General features: G+C 42.0%; 1 protein-coding gene across 1 annotated transcript in view; it reads left to right on the top strand.

Moving 5' to 3' along the window:
- The window catches only part of LOC128718695 (nephrin-like), a 114743-nt gene that overhangs the window by 64080 nt on the left and 29270 nt on the right, over window positions 1-21393 (top strand). The window contains exons 4-8 of the mRNA XM_053812314.1: window positions 4552-4704; window positions 12959-13132; window positions 18247-18537; window positions 18616-18783; window positions 18887-19018. Coding sequence (XP_053668289.1) covers window positions 4552-4704; window positions 12959-13132; window positions 18247-18537; window positions 18616-18783; window positions 18887-19018 — 918 coding nt within the window. The remainder of the gene's footprint in view (window positions 1-4551; window positions 4705-12958; window positions 13133-18246; window positions 18538-18615; window positions 18784-18886; window positions 19019-21393) is intronic.

Raw genomic sequence — 21393 nt, forward strand, 5'->3', positions numbered from 1 at the left:
TGGTAATTCAGCTTTAACTTCACTAACTGCTCCATTACACGTTAAAGGTTCATGTTCTTCTCTAAGGCTGTTTCTGTTCAATAAAATGACGCACCTCTCTTTCCACCACGTTACCACCTACCAATTCTCATGTAAAAATCGCCATTTTGCTCTGTTTTATCAACAAAAGGGAGCACCTCTCTCGCCGGCAGCAACTTCAATTAAATCACCAACTTTACAACCTCAACACACTTATATGGTTTATTTATCTCAAAAATTGCATTTTATACCGAACATGCTAATATTTACTCAAATTAACTAACTTTTACTGCGCCACACCACGTATAATTCGCTTTCGGAAAATAAGCCACATCTCGTAAAAGCTTCCCGTTGTTTGCTTCCGCTCATCACCCGCAAGTGCGCTTTCTTGCCATCCACCCGTGGCACGGTACCCTTTCGCGAAGGATTCAACTTTCTTTTGCCCCCCCCCCCCTCCCCCGTTTCGTCCCACCCACCACTCACCTCCTGCACCGAGTGCGAGAAAACGCGAAAAAGCACGGCCGACGGATAAAGTGCGCCGGGTAAAAAGAAAAGTCAATCTAATCCACGCTGATCCAACATCCATTCGGGTGCTCACACCATTTTCGCACCGCGCACACACTAAAAACTCTTCTCCCCGGCAAACCCCGGGTTCCCAAATATAGACCAACATTCGAGCCATGGCTGCCGCTACTACTGCTGAGAATTCATCATAAAATTTTTATCCATGAAAACGACTTTTGGAAAGTTCATTCCTCCAGCGAATCCCATCCATCCCTTGTTGTGCGAAGGGTTCGAGGAAGATGGAGTACGGCTGAAGTTCGTTTCCGGCATGCTTTCGTAGCCATCGAGCGCACACACGCACACACATACGGACACATACGTAAGCTCGATCGTACACCCGTCATCCCTATCCCCATTCCACTACCGCCGCTCAGGGAACTCCAAAATATTGGCGCACTTTTCACATCTGGCACTTTTGGGGGTTGCACAAAATTTCTACCCCTCCCCCCCTTACACTTTTTTCCCCAAACCATATCGATGGAAATTTTCCAAGCGGAGGTTACAAAAGGACGGTACAAAAGCAAATCTTTCACCACCGTTTGCACTCTACCCGCAGCCAACCACGGGTGGGAAAGGGAAAAAGATGGAACCCATATGAGATTTATTTTCCACCCATTTTCCAGCGCACATCGCCCGGTGGAGTGTGTTTTATATTTTTACCCTCTCTGCACCTCACCTCCGCTTGCTTGTCGCTCCCCATCATTGTCCCTTCTACCACCATTTTTTTGGAGACCACACATTATGGGTGGCGCACCAGACTCTTCTCAGTTCCTTCGAGGTATTTTTACAACCATTGCAAAAGGCCCAGCACTTTGGCATGAAAAAAAAATCATCCGTTCGCGAAACTAGAAGGGGTTTTTTGGGTGGTTTTTCCACAGAAAAGAAGAGGGAGAGAAAGAGAGCAACGAAACATCACAAGCATCGGTTTTTTCCCTCACGCCTGAAGCTTTATGCTATGGCTACTTGGATTTGGCTCGTATGGAAAGCTCTTTGCACTCGGATGCAGCAGGTACCAAGGTGGTAAAGGAGAAAAGAGAAACGCAAGCGGATGGCAAGCAGTAAGCAACCTTCCATCAGCATCCCTGCAGCAGCCTGGTTTTTGCATAAAACCACCCTCGCTGGCACCGTCCAAAACGGCGCCGGGAGTTGGCAGAAGTTTTTTTTGGGACAGATGTGGAATTGACCGAGACCCTTCTGGGCGCACTTCCGCAATGCAAACATGTACCAACGCCCTCAACGCAACGAGAAGCAGCCACTCTAAAACAACACCTTTCGGGCTCGTTTGTCTCGTTCAACTTCCCACAAGCTTTTCCCGCCGGGGAATAAAAAAAAAACTCGGGTCTTCCGGCAGGAAACGAAACGGTAAAGGTAAAGCGAAGACGACACATTATCCTGTACCGCCGGTGCACTGTCATTTTGAGTTTTCATCGTCGTTTGCTCTTTCGCTCCCAATTGCAGTGCCGATGCAACAATTTTCCGATCCGGTGCATCACAAACCTTCCTCCCCTCACTCAATCCTGCTAAAAAAACTTTTGCTTCCTTTCCAACCCATTCGAGAAAGCGAGAGCGAGAGAGGGCACTCGAGTGAGTGTGCTTGATGGGAAAGTTTTCGGTGCCGCATGCTCATTGAAATTCAATAGGGTGCAAAAATTTTTACCAAGCCCGTTTCCAACACTACTCGCCTGCTGTGTGATGCAGCAGAACTGGTAATTTTTCAATTTCACTCCCGTCAACCGATATTATGGCGTTCGATGTGAGGGCGATGGGTTCTTTACAATTTCTTTGCCGCAAAGGGGCATACGGAAGGGGATGGGAGAAATTGAAAGGTTCACTTTGATTGGCCGACTGTAGTTGGAACTTTTACAGTGGAAGTTGAAAGATATGCAAATCCTGCCGAAACAACCGCCGGTGAGGACTGCCGGAGTTTGGTGCTGGAGTGGTAAAAAAGTTTCGTTAAAACGATACTAAATGCAGAGTGCACATTGATTTAAATGCTTGATGTACAAATCTTTACGCCGTGTAGGGAAATTTATAAGTTCAGAAAGCCATTTTTTGTAACGTTTTGGCTACTTTTATATTATTATTATTCACATGACTTATAAACAAGACTTACATTATAATGTTTCATTTAGTTGCTTAAAATGCTGCACAAAAGCCTTATTGAACTTCAAATTAACCTTACCCAGTAAAGTCCGCTTGTTTAGACACAAGATAACAGGAGTTATATACTTCTTTGATATTCACTACTATTCTTAGAACTTAGACCTTAGAGGGACATTTAAAATTGAATGTTTTTTAGGGCAAAGGGTCAAAGACATCTTGACAAGAAGCTTACTCGAAAGTGTTAAATTTGCGAAGTAAATTAAGAGGTTTTTTCAACGAAAATTACTAATTAAGTGATAAGAAGGAGATAAATTTTGGTTTCCAATATAAATTAATCGTTTTTCGGTTGTTTCTTATTTCATAGGCATTAGCTTGAACTTACCATAAACAAATAGTAAATGGCATTTTAGTACTCCCCTTTCACCTTCAGTACTTCTCACTAGCCAACAACTTGTCAAGTTTTAGTTAATATATTTAATATCTTCTCTACAACAACTCATAATAATAATCTTCTCGTCGTCTTACCGTTCAATAAATTCATATATCATTTTAGTTTTAGTGTCAAATTGTTACTAGTAAGGGTTTTTTTAAAGTGCTTTTGAAGTAATCAATCAATATTCCGAACATTTCAAATATTTTCAATACTTTGTTACCATTTCCATAACATCGTATGGACAATTCTTTTGCGCGTTGAACCAAACCACCGTTGAAAAACTTTTATACCAAGACACCGTCCGACCGTTTTGACAGTATGTCCAATAATGGCTACAACTAATTTTAATTACCCAATGCCAACACAACTTAACGGAAACTCCAATCTAATTTTCGATCATTTCCACGCATAACGCGAATGTATTCGGCTGTGGAACATTGCCCGGAATCGGTTAATTGGAAATTAAAAACGAGAACATTCCTGCACTGGCAAAACGCGTGCCCGTACTTCTGCAACCGTGTGCCGAACCGTGTTCAGCCTTTTTTACGCTCGATATGGAACGGAATTCAACCACACAGTTTTGCACTAATAAATGCAAACGATGGGTGCCATTTTTAAGGGGAAAAAAAAGTTATAATGAACGAGGTTTTGCAGTGGCTGTGTTCGCCTCCATCTTAAGATATGCACCGTTCGCACCGTTCGCATCCGCATTGCTGGCAGTGTGTCGGGCGCTGCTTCGCCAACTTTCCGTCCATTGGCAGTTGGAATTAACAATCAACCAGCAAAGTCACGGACACAGTCCCGTGGGTTCCGAGTGGAAGGTTTTGCTGCTGTTGAAGGTGGTGTAAAAAGCCTCCGACCATACCGACACAAAACAGCACTAGCAATACCCCCAGCACGGTAGTAAAACAAATCACTATAAAATTAGATTTTTATAGCATCTTCGTTCTTTGGCTGGTCCGGAGATGCGCTCCAACGGTGTGACTGAAGTGGCAAGCCAAATGGGGCACTTGGGGAGTTTTTTCGTTGCTATGCTCGTTCATTGCTAAGACTCACGCCTCCGACGCTGGGCGAAGACCAATATTTCATTCAATTAAAGTACGACTGCGTTTCGACTGCGGACTGTTGTGGGAAAGTTATGGCTGGTGGGAATTTTCACCAGGTAACCTCGGCACCCCTGTGGAAGCGGAAACAAAACTACTCACCATGCGCTTTCCGGTTAGAACTTTGCCATCGCACAATCACGTTCGAAACATGTCGTTTGACTTTTTGAAGTTCGTACAGGGCAAACTTTAGCGCCGCTGCGCTAGTGTGTGCACTTAGTGATGGGAATTTGGGAGGACACAGGGAGGATGGCGATGGTGGTGAGAAAATTTGGCAGTGTTTTAATTCAATTCTTTTGTTCCTCTCTTTTTCGTTTGCTTCTGATCTAGCTCCGCCGGCATCGGTTCAAATCCAGGGCTACAGCCAACATGCAAAGGTCGAAGTTCGGGAGGGCCAGGAGCTGTCACTCACGTGCGTCGTACCACACGCGAGACCGGCCGCCCAGATCGTTTGGTATCGGGCCAACGTAGAGTACAAAGCAGGTAAGCATGTAATGTTTGATTTTTATGATTTAAATTGCTTTTTTATTCGTTCCACAATCGCTTTCGGAAGGCACTTTGTAATTCAAACGATTTCATTGAACAATTTTCACAGCAACTTGTGTCGATCTGACTGCAAAAAATTGTTTATTTTCGATTTTTTGCAACACATTTCACACAGTTGGAAAGTTTCATAAATGATGTGTTTTAATTTAACTTACGCACACAACTATGGGTTGAGATATTACTATGTGTAGCAGAACAAATTAAACAACTTGTCTACTGCACACTATAACATTATCAATATTTACAGTCAAAAAACAAACATAACTTCAAATTGTATATATTTGATCGTATTGCCTCGTTGTCCATTGAATTATTTGACCCTATATTGAAAAACTTTATTGAAAATGCATTTATTGCAAACATGCAAGGTTGAAAATACGACAAATCAACATTCTCTACCAATACAATGCCATTTTTTAATGGTAAAATTGAAAAAATACTATTGTTAACCTTCTGAAACGTTTCAATTAGGTACGCAGTTGGTCGAGTAAACAAATTAAATTTATTAGCCATCGATTTGACAACTGGTAAAAAAATTACTTTTATACTAAATAAAATTAATAACAACACTTTGATTAATTTAAAATAACTCGTTTCGTACGGTGTCATCGGAATAATGGTGACGCGAAATGTTTCCATTCTGTGACGTTCATCCGATATGTGTTTGCATTTTTGATACGGAGTCAATAGAACAAGCTTCATTGTGTGAATCAACAATAGACAACGAGACATTAATTTTATGCTTTTTTCAATGAGTATTTCCTTAAATAAAATTATAATTTAATTCAACGAGGTTAAACCGATCCGTCCACATCTGTTGCAGATGTGAACTCAGGAACTCAATAAGCTCATTATCAAAAATTAAATCAAACGGCAAAATAGGTAGATCCCGGAAATTAAATACACAACCTTTCGTGGTCTGTTATAGTAGTTTACCTCGATAAGTATCTCGATAACATTAAAAAAATGATTAATTACTATACATTGCAAAAGCTAAGAATAATACAGAATAGGTAATCCTTACTCATTAAACTGCCTGTCGGTAAGCTCTTTGTGTGTTACAATTGCATATGTACTCCTTTATCTCACACTACAATACATGTAACCGAATTAAGTCAATACATTCGATAAGCACTAAAATTTCAAAACTTTACCAACGAAACGCACCTATCCCGTAATTCCATCACCCCAATTAAGTTCCGTCAAAGGCATGCTTATCCAACACCACATAAAAAAAACTACAACGAGAGTGTCACTTTTATGTCCGGTTGCATGTGCCATTAGCCGTGTGGCTGCATACAGCGCGGCAACTCAGTTGATCACCACCGGCCGTCACCGCCAACCAACCGTTCACCACACCACTAATGTTGAGTGGTGAATCGGTAACAGAGAACTAATTCGCACCAGACAAAATTAGATGCTTAGCTGCCGGGGAATGCAACCGCAACGACCACAGACCGTTCGGGCATCGTTCGGCAACTCGGAACCACCGTTTCTGCATAATCGAACCGTTCACACAACGGTGGAGAAACCTGCACAAAGCGCGAAACAACTGCATTCCCAATTCGATCACACGCCTGTGGTCCCCGGGAGATGGAAACACACTCAGGTCACGCAGTGCTGGACATTATTTTGATAGCTCCCCGGGAGCGACATGGAAGCGCTACGTGGTATGATTTACATGGCCGCGCGTACAAAGCGTACACCCAAAGCATGAGGATCGATTTATTTCGCGAATCGGTCAAACGATTCCGACCAAACGAACCCACAAAAAAGGGACACCCGCTTGCGAACACACTGGGCCACCGCACACTGGCTTTTTTGCGAATTGGAATAAATCAATTTCGTACATGGACCGGTCCATCGCTCGCAGTTATACGTACAGTGGGCTGCGTACATACAGTGACCGATTCTAATTACCTTTCTAACCATTTGGAACTGTTCGAACAAAACCGCAAGGTGCTTCGGTACCTAAATTAACATATCGACCCGCACCGGACCCGCGATCGCGGTTCGTCGATTGGTCGTCATAAAAGCGTTTAAGTACGGGCACATTATGCGTATTACAAATTGCGCTCCTGATGACTGGTCCCTTGCCCCCGTTAAAACCGCACATTAAGACTAACGAAGGCCAACAGCGTGAGATAGAGCGAATGAGCGAAAAAAAAAAACTGCGAGCCCCATTAAGATGGGGATCTTTCATTTCGGTGACAGACTCGCTGGGAACTTGGGGACGGAAATTTGTGTGTTCGCTTTGCATACAGATACGCCATAAATCTGTTTCGCTGCAAGAAACCGCCACTAGAGTGTGAGGAGTTTTGTGCTCTGGTACAAAGATTCGTAAACGGGGTGACATTCCATTCCTTCATAATCGTCGACTTCGTCCGAATGACTGCAACAAAAGCACAGAAAACGGTTCTCCTACTCGGCGACAAATAATGAGAACAAATTATGACAAGTTTCGTCACATCCCGGCAGCTAGCCAAGCTGGCACGTTCTGTCCAAAAACTTCTGACGCACCGAACCGTTCAAGTGGAAAAATCCCCGGGCTCAATTAATTTCTCCTCGATGTCCACTTTCCGGAACGCACAGGCCAGCGCAGGGTAGTAAAGCGTCTCGCAGGAGCGGACAAAGGCTGGTAGGTATAAAAATGAACAGTAATTATGTCATAAATATGCTACAGCTTCCAGTGCGCTACCGAAACCATAGCATGGCGCCCGAAAAAACCCTTCCCCGCGGTACATGCGCTGGTAGCACTTTGGGTAGCTTTTTCCGGTATGTTGTTGCCCTTTACCGAAAGATGACCAGAACGATCAGTGCACAGTGGGTTTGGTTCAGGCTACTAGATGGACACCTTATACATTCCCTATTGATGAATTTAAATTTGAGACATCAATGTTTTGATGATTTTGGTGGATTTTGCCAAATTATTACTCTTCTTCACCATAATATTGAATATTCAGATTGTTATTATCTGTTAATTTTGTGTGAAACGCGTGTGTTGTATGAAACAAAGTTATAAAAATGCAACAAATAAAAAATAGAACCCTTAAACCAATGGAAACCTCTGTAAACACAGTTTATAATAAATTCGAGTACTACCAACATGACAACTGCAGCAAAGTTACGGGAAATACTATGACCATAGAGTGTTGGACAACGGACGACTGATGTCTTCAATCACTCTAATCACCAATATAAATGCTCCAGATTAACGTGCTCACAACTGAGATCCTCATCAAAAATAACAGATCACGATAAAGCCCCATTTATGAGGAAGGAACGAAGGCAATGAGTTACTTGTTTGAACTTCGTTTGTTGAAATTGATTCGTTTCTTAAGTTAATTATAAGCTGTAAAAATCCATATATAACAACAGGGGAAGTACTGTCATTTTCTGTGGCACATGCAACTCGACTCTAGCTATCTTTGACGTTATTTACCTTAAACTGCATAGTCGAATCCTGTGTACAGTGGTACAACCTAGATACAATTTAGCATCTTTCCCGTCATGTCCCGTCAAGACCTAAATGGCCACCACCTTTAATATATTACAAACATGTAAGTTAGTGCCGGGAGAGTCAAATTCAGGTTCGTACATCCGAATGAATCTCCAAACTGCACCAATAACTCTGAATTTCTTTTCAAAAGAAAGTTTAAAAACTCTCAAATATTCATAAATCAGCAAGGAGCAATGATGTGTTGATTAAATCCGATGGTGTCATATGGTAATTCTGGAATGAACATTTTTTACAGACGAAGTAATCCTATTGTAATAAGTAGTCAAATCTTTACTTAGTTCAAGCTTATACAACTCATCAACTATTCAGAAGGCATAGTCGATTCATGAATTAAATGACTTGTCACTGAAGATTTGCATTAATGGCCTGTTCTTAGAAAACTCTCTAAGCACAATACTAATGTGAGTCAATGTCAATGTGAGTGTGTTTGGAACAGTTATCCTCAATAGGAGCTTCGTTTTCAGTACTTCAAGTATAAAGACATAAAGCACTTCAAATCGATTTCAACCTTTCTGTCAATCCGAATTAAACGCTCAACTCAGAATCGTTTTTAGTTGAATGCCTTATTTTCATTACATTTGCTTGGTTTTCAAATCTAAAACCATTATCAGGCAAACGTCCGCCACTTTACCACTGTGCAATGTGGACCTTCATTCGGTGTTTGTGTATGTGTATGTGTGTGTGTGTGTGTGTGTGTCGAAGTACATCCCGCAGCCGAGCGTACACAAATTACGAACAGTCCCACTGGAATGTATAATAAAATTGTAAATGGTTTGGGTCTTCACTGTTACGATTGACAGTGCGGGTTACCCAGTATCACCGACGGGTGTTGTGGAAAAGCGTGTAACGAAGTCATGTTCACTGTTTGTAGATGTAGCGACCAATACAAACGTTTGCAGCATTTGAGTTAAATTAAATTGTGTTTAAGTTCACGGATTTTAGATTAACAACAATTTGAAAGTTCTGTTGGCATACTATCATCCCCTATTATGGTATAAAATCCAAATAAACTTGGCAGCCATCTTTTAGCGCTTCATCTTAATGAAATTTAATTAAATTCTAGTGATGAAAATCAATAAAATTTGCACAATTTAGTACATCGTACCGGTCCGGACCGTCCATCAGTTTGTCATCATGGTAAAGATTTTTATTTTACAACCCACCTCCTCTCCTTTTCTCCTGCATCCTGCCTTCATGCTACCCTTCCGTATCTAATTTACATTCTTGTACTAAATGTTTAATGCTTAGGCAATTATGATAATAGTGCCGGTTTCGGTTGGTTCCTACAACCCGTTGACAGTACCGGTAGGTAATTTTTGATGACCTTTCTTCCGTTCCCTTACGGCACCCCTATCAACACACACACACACACACAGCATCCTTCCAACTCTCGTTTTTCTACGCAACGCGCAGTGAAACAAACGCGCAGTAGGCGGCATTTTCGCTTTAATTGCTCATTGATGAGAGTCACGTTTGAGTGGCATGGCGTGCCACTGCTGTCCTTCGTTTCTATCCGAACCCCATCCGATGGAAGGGGGGTCGTTCGGGGTTTTGAGGTTTTTATGGTCAATTTGAAAAGTTGCTACTCTACAAAAGATTTATCGGAAGTCTTACCACGTTCACGATCACGAATACGTTGAGTGCGGTACTGGCGCCCGTTGATTTATCGACCGTGGACTTTGCCGTGCGAAAGCAAGACGATTTCACATTGTGTTTGGAACGCATCAGTTGGTGGGTCGAGGTGCTATGGCTAGTGCGGTAGTTAGATTAAAGTATAAAGAGGATTAAAAAATGTAGTTTTTTTTCTTCCTTAAACCAGTGTTCTAACAAATTTTGCTTCACTAATCTTCTTAACCATCATTTTTTTCCTTCAACGCGTTCGGCACCAAGCGCGAATAAGTGTAGTTGTGTAGTAGTAGTAGCAGTAGCAGTAGTGGTAGTAGCAGTAGTAGTAGAAGTATTATGTTAAAACTTAGACAGTTTCTCTCTTATTGTTTGAGGCAATGATTGTAAATGCATTTGTAATGGTCTAAAATTTTATCTTGATTTAATTGATTGGTTTTTAGTAGATGTTGTTATCACTTCGAGTACTTTAAAGGTACAGTAAAGGTACGTTTAATCTATATATTTTCACTGGTATCATAATAACCACCACATATACTGTAACCAACTACATCTGAAGAGCTTTTATCTTTTATTATAAAAAGCTTCAAATGCGTGAAGGATTATTTGTAACTATTATCATATTGTATCTGGTTTATTAATCATTGTATTACGTGCGTTGTTTGGATACTGATGTTCATTTTTAGTACTTCGAACTAATTCTGGCGTGTTTATTACTGTTAATGATTTACAATTTAAAAAATATTGTTGTAAATTTAAAGCATTATAGAACACAAAACCCCACCAGGCCTTTAGTAGCCATGGGGATTTATTTGGTACCATTGGGAGCGACGAACGTACCGACTCAATCGGGTATTGTCTATATTCCCCGAATGGTTTCTGTTCACCGATTCTGAACCGTTGCCGGAAGAATAGGAAACTTTTTCAAAAGCATAAAATATGCATCATCATTCATACCTTTGGCAAATCTCGCTCTCCGCGTCCCGAACTGCTATGGTATGGATTTTTCCCTTCCCTGTGTTAACGTTCGCAGCAAAAGCCAACCGAATCTGACCGATACGGCACGGAACGGAGCATTTGTTACATAGGTAAACATAAAACTTGGAAACGTGATCGACATGTATCATCGTTCTATTATCCTCTTTTTCACATGTATAAACCGTTCCATCCACGCCCTGTTCCGGCCCCCGTTTCCGGGAGGCCCGGATTGCAAAAACCGGGAATTTTATGTCGAATGATGGAAACATCCCGGAGATCCCGGGGCTGGTCCGGGTTGTCCAGCTGTAGCAATATTATACTGGTAGTACAAGCACACTATTACGCCTCCCTTGGGGAACCCACGGCCAGTGAAGGGGATTCTAAAATAAACAGCACTTAAAATTATCACCATCTGCAAAGGCGAAGGGAACCAGCATTTGATGAGGCTACAACCGACGACCCGTGCCGCATCTGGTACGAACAGCCACATGAGTATGGGCTGCCGCCATGACGACAGGACCAACCGATCCCGCTCATTCTCGAACTGCATCGTACCGAGATTGGGGATAAGGAAAATGAGCTTTTTATCACTGATTCTGCTCGGCTTGCAGCTTCGGTGTACCGTCCGCTTGCATGCGTGTGTCGCACTCGTTCACCATCTTGAGTGGGTTCTCCAAAAGGTCTCCAGCTGACAGTAACGTTCGTTAAACAATGATAATACAGTAACGAGAGGGACGTTTGTGGAACAACTACCCACACAAAAGCCCACGTACTCGGTTGCTGCGATCGAACACCAGCTCGTGCCTGTTGGCTTAGGGATGCTTCATGGCAACAAACTTGCAGTCGCCTTACAGACAATAAAAATCAATAACTGTAACAGAGTAAAAGTAAGTTTTTCTTTTTTCAAAAACACACACACACACATCCGATGTCAAAGCTTTTTCAGTACCGTAACAACATTGTTGAACGATCAATGTGCTACTGGTAATGATGGTCAGAGAGCGCCGGGCAACGAAGACTCAAGAACCAGCTCGAACCATGTTCAAGGAATAAACGATGCAATAGCTCCTAAACTGGAGTGCATAGGGTGGGGACATTCTTGTTCAATTTCGGAACAATCACGATCTGTTGGATAATTCGATGATTCTGATCTGATAGCCCCACCCAGGAGGATACAAACAGTAATTGAAAGGCGGCATTTTAAAAGACTACCACCGAGGGCAGCCACACATTGTTTGTGTATGTTAGATCGTTCGGAGCGTTTAGTTTAACTTTTGCTCAATTTCTAATCCAAATATTATGTCTTAAACATCGTCCAACCATTGCGACTATTCGGGACCGGTTTTTAGTGTGAGATCTGTTTGTTCGTGTTTGAATGCCTTTAATGGAATGTTTTTATTCATTGCGAAAATATAGCCAATATTATTCGGCTATAGTTGTTTCAGAAGGCATAAAAACCATAACTAATATTGAATTTTTAAGATGGCTTAAAGATTATTCGACTAAGCAAAATTGCCAACGGCTAGTAAAAACTCAGAAAGATTCCCCCGTCATGAAAATCAGATTGTTAAAAGCTGTGGACAGTAGGCAACTAGTAAAACGGTTTCTAGGCTGTTGGGAATCTAAAGTCTGAATCTTAATCTTTGTAAGCTTTTTGAGTGTACTTTTTGCAGGTCACAGTATTATTAGAGCATTCTAGTACAGAGCGAACAGATTAAATATCGCAAGGAAAAGGAAAAGCAAATAGGCAAATTAAAATTCTTTGTTTTAAAGGCAAATTAATAAATTCAAATAAATAAATACTTAATTAGAAATTTCCATTGTGATAAAGTATACAGCAAATCTAAAAAATCTAAAAATCTAAATAAATTTCTCACTCAATTCTGTTTGAATTGTACTAACACCAAGAAAATGAGAAGTGAAAATCAAACTATTGATTTGATTAATCGTTCACGAAGCAGTTGTAATTACCGCACGTTGGGGAGGGAATCTTTACATCGATTTACAGCAACCCAACTCATGCCATGTGCGTATTTTTTGTGCCTTTTTTTTTTATCTGCTCCGCTCTAGATACTATCGACACAAAGACCACAGAAACGGAAGATCGACGGTACACCGTAACGTCCAAGCTGCGCCTGCAACCGACCGCGGAAGATGACTACATCGACTACACGTGCCAAGCCCGACACCCGGCAATCCCGGAAGACCGTCCGATGCAGGCCACCGTACAGCTGTCAGTGCTCTGTAAGTACCCTGCCCGATGCCATTTCTGCTAACCACTTCAGCCTGGATGGAGCTTCTAGTGTACACCCTCGTTCCATCGGTTGCCATTCCCTGCTATAATTTTCCAGCAACGCTGCTAGTGTACTAATGGCTACTTACGCTTGGCCATCCGATCCCCGCCGGCCAAGAGTACGCTGATTGGCGCCCGGCAATGAGCTGCTAGTCACGTACCTTTACAGCCAATAGCGCTTGCTGCGCGGATGGATCGGGTGGATCGGTGGGCACGGTACTCAGTAATGTTTCCAACCCAGTGCTTTTGTCCGGTGGTGCTGATTTTCACCACCACCCACCATCACTGGTGGGCCAATTGAAACTCGTACCGGACGCGCTAGTCTATGATTTCTCAATCAATTGAAGGTTGCCTTACGTGCGACAACGACCGTGCCGCCATCTCCTTCCAGCCATTCTGTTCGACTGTTTCGCAGTCTTTGCGCGTGGAGCATGATTTTAAAATTGCACAGCACAGCAATAAACGAAACGGCAGCAGTAGCACACAGCAAAAAGCACACGAGCAGCTTCGTCAACGACCGACGGGCAAAAACCGTCCCGGAAGGAACCGAAAACCGAAAACTTTCCACCTTCAACTTCCGCTTCTTCCACTGGGGTAAGAAAAGTCGGGGGGAGGTGTCCATGTTGCGTGCCTGCTGTCATCGTTCTGTTTACTCGGCGAAAGAATTCTAACGCCTGTCGTCGTCAGCGAGTCACGCGATGAACCGAGGAACCATTGGGTACCGAGTAGAGGAACACCCCCCGGCGAAGAAAACAGTGGAGACCGTGAAGAAAATGCGCCCTTGCGCGCTTCCATTACAAAGCAGGAATATAACTTTTCATTTCGAGGCACCCGTCGGGAACTTCTCCTTGAAGCTCGCGAAGTGTTCTCCACCGTCGCCGAACCTAACAAAGCCACCAACCGGGGGAATGTCGTTGTTTCGTTAACATTTTTTTAACCTTACTTCTATTCTGCTCAACGGCACATTAACACACACACATACAGCACCCCGATATGACATGGCATCACGAAGGGTAAAAGTGAGTGTCTGTGGGAAATGCTGCATCAAACGGCACAACAACACTGAGAAATGCCAACTGTAAGCAATAAGAGCCGAACAGGAGGTAGGAGTAAAAAACAGAAGCGTTACTACAATTGTGTGCCACGGTCGTTGCAGCTGAAGCGAAGGATATGATTTCAGGAATCAGTAAGAGCACCCGGCCCCAAAAAGCGCCACCCGGCAAGCGCAGGCAAGGGTGATGAAAGTAACGAAGAACTCATGAACACACACTCCCATGTTCAGAAGAACACCACCGAGGGAACCCGCTCGGGTGCAAAAGCAGTTAAAATGATGGTGGAGAATGTAATAAGTAAATATTAAATAAAAATAAACAACCGACAGCTGCCTCGGGTGCGAAACCCGCTCCTTTGTGAGCAAATCCTTTTGCTCCACTTTCCGACATTTCAGACATTTACAAATAGGAATGAAGTGAAACAAAACAACAACAACAAAAAACGCTACCGTCCGTCTTACCACCATCTTGCGATGATCTTTGGTGTGCTTTTTCAGGGGTTGAAAAGCGAGCAGGACTTTTAAAAAACAAGTTCACATTGTTTAGCGAACGCAAAAGCGTTCCTCTCGTACTTTGCCATAAATTTAATTTCGGGCTGAGGATAACAATCATTCAAGATCAACGAAATCCAACCTATTTAGAACAATGGCGAATGGATTGACTGGGAGCGAAACTTTTTATTCTACACGCACGCAAAGTAGGTTAAAAGTTCATAGAAGTAATGCAATTTCCATAATCTACAACTAACACCGCTACACACACTAGTGCTGCAGAGTTTCGGGACATTTGATTCCCCGGTACAGTAGTATGGACGAGTTCCAGCAAAAGAATATGCATAGACAAATAATTAGTCAAGCAGTCAAATCTCTCGAAAGGCAAAAAAGAAAGATCACTTTGTCACACTCATACCCCGGTGGATGGATTGCTATGCAAATGAGCTAATATAATTAAAGCGCGCAACCGGGAGCCCATTTGGTGCATACGAACGAACGACACGGCTTTCCGCCCGCCCGCGATAAGTTTGGAGTCTTTTGATTTAAACTTCACTGACTGACTTTGAAGTTGAGTTGCCTTGTTCTTGGCTAGGGGTTTTTTTTTCGTCACAGGCGGCAAAGCAAGCGCCCATTTATTATTCATTTATTCAGCTGACAGTTTGCGCGTTCATCAACTTGCGTACGGGGTTTGGGAGATGGAGGATTTGGAACCCCCAGTACGGGATGAAGAATTTTTTTTTTAATTGAAGACATTTATGAAAATGGACGCGGGCTTAAATTTTTAGTTCAATCATATAATATCTGAACAAACCTGCCGAACTTCTGTTCATGGAAAATAGTTTTAGAGATTCAGATCTTCATTTAGTGTGTTTTCTATCATAAGAATTGCTGTATATTGCACAGACGAACGGGAATATGCACAGAAGAACCAAAATCAAACAATTTAAGTATTTTTTTGAATGGGCAATTATCTTCTACCTTTTCTTTATTGGCAATACAATCGCAAGAGGAAAAGATGCGTGCCATTTATGGCTTGCTTTGACTTTATTTACCCTTAACTGGATTGTCAGTCATGCGCTGTTACCATATGCACAAACGTCCCAATTTTCTCAACCTTAAAATATTTGTTTGATTTGTCAACTACTTCAAAATAATATTAATTTGAGTTAGCTTAACAAATACTAACAAGTTGAGTAAAACCCCCCTGATAATATCTTAAAATTGCAAGAATCGCGCACTTTGTTTTGAAAAATAAAAACAATTTCGTTTGAGGTTCAACTCAATTTTCATCTCCTATGCAGCTAAGTGGAATTAATGAATTAATTTTCGTTAATTTTAAATTGTATTATCGTTTCTCATTTATTTTTAATTAACGTAATTTAAATAAAACAATTCGTGAAACTTAAGTTACATCTACACTTATTTTGAATGTTTAACAAATACCATACCGAAGACCAAAACGGAAATCTCATATAAGTGTAGCACCCACTTTCTTACCTTCTTTCTTGAAGCATTAATTTATTTTTTTACATCGTTAGTTCCACTTTATCCTTCCGCGACAACGGCAAAAACCCGTGTCAAGCACACGTTCCTATCCTGGACGCATACACCGCACAAACATGCATCCTGAATATTTATTCTGTTTGCATTAACAGCAAACGGGGCACACAAACACACACACATACACAACCCAACCACACACCACACTTGCCATGCAGCGAATGTAGGGATGCATTTTCCGTGATGCACTCAAAGGATTAGCATGCGGGATGGTGCTCCGGTTGCTGCATATGACATCACAGGAAATGACATCACATTTAACGGATTAGAACCGTGGCAGGAAGGAGGGGTGGGTTTTTTTTGCGGAGGGGGGGGAAGTGGAGCAAAAATCCAATATACATCCATTTCGATTTTCCATCATGTTCCTGCTTGGGGTAATAGTGCCGGTTGCGTTAACCCATATATAGGAGGACGCAAATTTAAAACACATTTTGGGCTGTCTGTTTGTGTGTGTGTGTGTGTGCTTTTTTTCCTCGCTTATTCTGCCGCTCATAAAACAAGATCTACAACGGTTCGTGACTCCATACCGCTCGACAAGAAAGGCTCTTAGCATCGTGCCCTGCGGTCCCCGGCACTGGAAGACGGTGAAAGCCAAACCACATCTTATCGCTAGTATATGCCGCCAGGGTATCGGCAGTACCATACCCGAAAGCTTGGTGGAAAAAAAATGCACATTAGCGATAGCGCACTCCGGTGTGCACGAGCAAAATGACGACAATGTAGGCATTAAAATTCAATCTACTTATCGCCACTGCCACTCACCTGCACTCGTGCACACGTAATATAATGGCACACGGGGCCGGCACATTATCTAAGAAAATTAGCATTTCTGCCATTATTTATGCGCACCAAAGACAAGTTGTCGAAGTTTGTCCTGAAACGAATGGTGTCGGTTATTTCAGGGCGTTTATCGTACACCGTTTTCTTAACAAAGCAACCCGACAGCGGCAGTGTCACGGGGAAGCGAAAGCATAGTGGTTTCATTATAAACGTGCAAGAAAATATTTCTTGCTACGGCACCCACACAACCATACATCGCTACACACACACACTCACAGAGACCGGATGGAACGGGGTGCATGTAAATTTGTTGAGAAAAAGCTAAACACATAAAGTGATAAGAAAATTAATTTTACCACCATTTGCTTTGCTTTTTGGCCGATATGCTGGCACCGCCACACATACGAAGTGCTGCAAATTATGGATAAAAGTACGAATAATGATGAGGAAACCAATTTTCCGCGTGTGTTCGGCAATGGGTTTCGGAAATGATTTCCCACCGAGCGTTACCAACAACGATGGCGTATATTGGTGCACAGTGCTTGATACCCTGCTAGAAGGGAAAATTTTTTTGCCAATGAAGAAAACAAAATGGTCCCCTGTAAGGAAAAGCGATAAACAAACAATTAATTATGTGGGCGCAGCCACACACGCCGAAAAATTGAACTACATAACTTACAATACGAACGGCAACTAGTGGCCATATGTCCTGACGGTTGTTTTGTGAAGTAAGAAATGGGTGAACGTGAAAACAACAGTAAAAAATTAGTTTTAACAGTTCTATGATTAGATTCAAAACGATTAAAAAAGTAAAGGAAATAAAGTACACATTAAAACAAATATTACAAAAATCTGCAATAAAACTTGAATCATGGCAGTTTTTATAACACATTTTAGTATTTTTATCATATTTTGTCCAGACTGCGGTCTTTGCCCCGGGAATTCTCATCTGGACAATGTAAAGCATTCTAAACAGAAGCGTAACATTATCGAACGAATCTCCCCGTGTAATTGCCCAAATCACTTCAATCGTTTATGACCCGTCGAAGGATGTATTGAGGATCAATTCTTTCTTTGTATGAAACATTTCAGCACGACAAACATATCAAAATAAAACTGCAAACTACATCACAGCGCATTTGTTTTAACCAACCATTGTTTCCTGCTCTTATCCCTTAGATCCTCCCGGAGCACCATACATTGATGGATACGCACCGGGCGAAGCGGTGCGTAAAGGACAGCACGTTAAACTGGTGTGCCGCAGCCGGGGTGGCAACCCGCCGGCTCAGCTGATCTGGTACAAGAACGGAAATCAGGCCCGCATGGCCTACCGGACGACTGATCGACTGTCGGAAAACATTTACTCCTTCGTAGCGGAAGCGACTGACAATAAGGCACGCTTGCGTTGCGAAGCCAACAATATAATGGCGACCAAGATTCTTAAAGCTGAGGTTACGCTTAATGTGTTGTGTAAGTGGCTCGTGTTCCAAACGGTAGACAATGTTGTAACTCATGCCCATAAAATTCCAACTCATGCCCTCATTACAGTTGCTCCGACACAAGTGATAGTTTCCGGACCATCGGAAGCACGGATAGGCGATAGTGTGACCCTGCAGTGCCAGACAACGGCGTCGAACCCGGCTGCAGACATCAAATGGGTTGTAAATGGAAAGCAGGTGGCAAACGCTTCGGCGAAAGTTGTTCCAAGCCCGGAAGGTATGCCATTAAAAGCAGTTTAAATTGTATTGAAAAAAAAAAACATTTAATCAATCACCGTTGCTGAAATGGAGAAAAATGCTTCTATACGCTTTCGTTCCAGGAGGATGGGTTACTACCTCCAACATAACAGCTACGGTGGAAGCCAACAAACGTTCGCTGGTTGCCATTTGCCATGGCGTTAATATGCAACTGCCCGAAAACGTGCAATCCACTCACACCGTCAATGTGCTACGTAAGTATTACTGCGCATACTTGTTGGAATGTTGCCGGAATTGCACACCATCAAACGGTGAAGAACAATCCCTCACCGCACCACCCATCAACTCCACGTTGGCAAACAGTATACCTTCCCGACATAGTTCCTGTTGATGGAACGGATGGAATGTCGGTTAAGACGCTTCATCTCATCCCATTTTTCGTCGAAAAAGCTAAATAGCGCAAGATCGAACGTGAAATATTCTTACCATAATCCCGGGAGAGATTCATCTTGCTGTTACTTGCCACTGCTCCCAGCGCCATTCCGGGTTTGATAAAACGGGGTAAAACGTACCGGCTCGGCGAACTTTCTAATTAGTATGCAAATCAACTTGCTTTGTGTACCTGTCGTGCACGGGTGCCGGGTTTTCGGTTGCGCTGGGCCACAATGACAGATGATGGCCGCGGGAACAATAGTGAAAAACCAGGAACAGTGAAGATTATGGAAGTGCTCTCTCACACACACACACGCGCGGTCTCTTCCGCTTACATCCCGATACTGTCTTTAATCAACTCTGCGGACCTGCTGGATACTGCCGCACCATCGAAACAGAACGCACTTAACCTTTTCAACTCACCGTCGCGCTTGGCGTTTGATGAAACACACAAAGAAATACATCCCTTTTTGAGATGATAAGCAAATTCCAAGCAATCGCTACCATTGCTCTGCAAAAGTCTAGCCTACACGTTTTATGGGCGATGCTTTCTCTTGAGCTTTTCTTTTTTTTCTGCTCGCCCGATACAAATTTCAGCGTCAGTAAAACCCTGATTTTATCCACCGAATTTTATGCTCAATGATCCGTGCCAAAGATTAGTCGGAGTCAATTCTGATGAATTCTGTACAAAAAAAAAGGATGCCCTCGATAACACCGTCATTTCCGCATTCTGAGAACATTCGCTGAGATCCTGATCCCGCAGAGCAACCAATTTGCGATTGATGGTTGTCTCATTGTTCCTTACAAAACAACGTTTTCGTGGAACAATGTTAATTTACAGTTGGTTTTTAAATTAAAAAAAATCACTTTCTTTCTTAGCTTTATAAAATGTTAAGCTATTTCCTAAATAGAATATTCTATTGCGTTAACTTTTTGAATTCAAATTTCGAATAGTTAAACATAATGTGTTAAACACAGCTAATGAACTTTGGATGTAAGTAATTTTCTCGCTATTTCAAACCACTTTCACGTCGGTAAATAGCTGAAATCATCATAAATCATTCCATCGCGCGCCCACTCCTTTCCCACTTACACTAGACAGCTCGAAAAGTCTGCGAAAGGTAATTTAATCAGCTTCAAGTTAGTGCCTTCATCGTTTTCCGTGCGATTATCTGCACAATACTTGTACTAATTAATGTCCATCAACTCAAGACGGTACAGACGGCACGGTCAAGAAACTTTACCGTCGAAAAGTTAGCTTCACAGCGTAACCATTCCACCTAACACCGGAAAAAAATAACCGAAAGTGACCGATTAAGACCCTGCCGGTTGCTGAACCACCATCGTTTCGAACCTGCTGTAACGAACTTGTATCGAACAGCCGATATAACGATATTGTTTACGGCATAAATCGAAACGCCTCTATTTCGCATTCGATTGGGAAGTTGGGTAAATTTTAAGTGCCTTTTCCAGCGAACTCATTGCGAACGAGTTCCCTATTGGTATAGGCACCAGCATGGAGGCTTGGGAAATATTGTACCACTTAAATCATCCATCGGTTCGGGGTAACCCTAGACACCCGTCTGCGAGATAACTTATTGCTTCCATTGTCGTGTTTCGAAAGGTTTTCAATTTCGACGGCAGGAATTATTGTTTCCGAGAAATCAAGAACCATATTTCATGGCAGCTCTGGTATAATTATAATGCTTGCAAACCCACGCGTTCACAAGATTTCGACAATTTGTTGATTTCAATATCAAATCAACAATTGTAACAAGCAAATCAGTTTGCTGAATTAATATCAAATGCATTCAAATCATATTTAAATATAAATGCGTTTGTCAAAAAATATGTATTAAATAAAGTAGGAGTAAATGAAAATACAGAAAAAAAAGTTATGAGTACAACACGAAAACGAATTAACCAAAGTGGCAATCCGAAGATAATTCAAACAGTAAATAGAAAAGAATTTTCTTATATAACACAAATATTTAACTTACAGTTACAACATTAAATAATGTAACATAAGAAACATTAGGCAACACAAAATGTGCTATAAATACTCATTTCTATTATTCACTATTCAGCATAATGCACAGCTTAAGGTGGCACAAGTTATCAGTAGATATATTGTGAATTAGAATATTGTTAAACAATTACACCACATATTGAAATGCAAGAAAGCAAAATCGCCCAA

This window comes from Anopheles marshallii, chromosome 2 (genome assembly GCF_943734725.1).
Source record: "Anopheles marshallii chromosome 2, idAnoMarsDA_429_01, whole genome shotgun sequence".
NCBI lineage: Eukaryota > Metazoa > Arthropoda > Insecta > Diptera > Culicidae > Anopheles > Anopheles marshallii.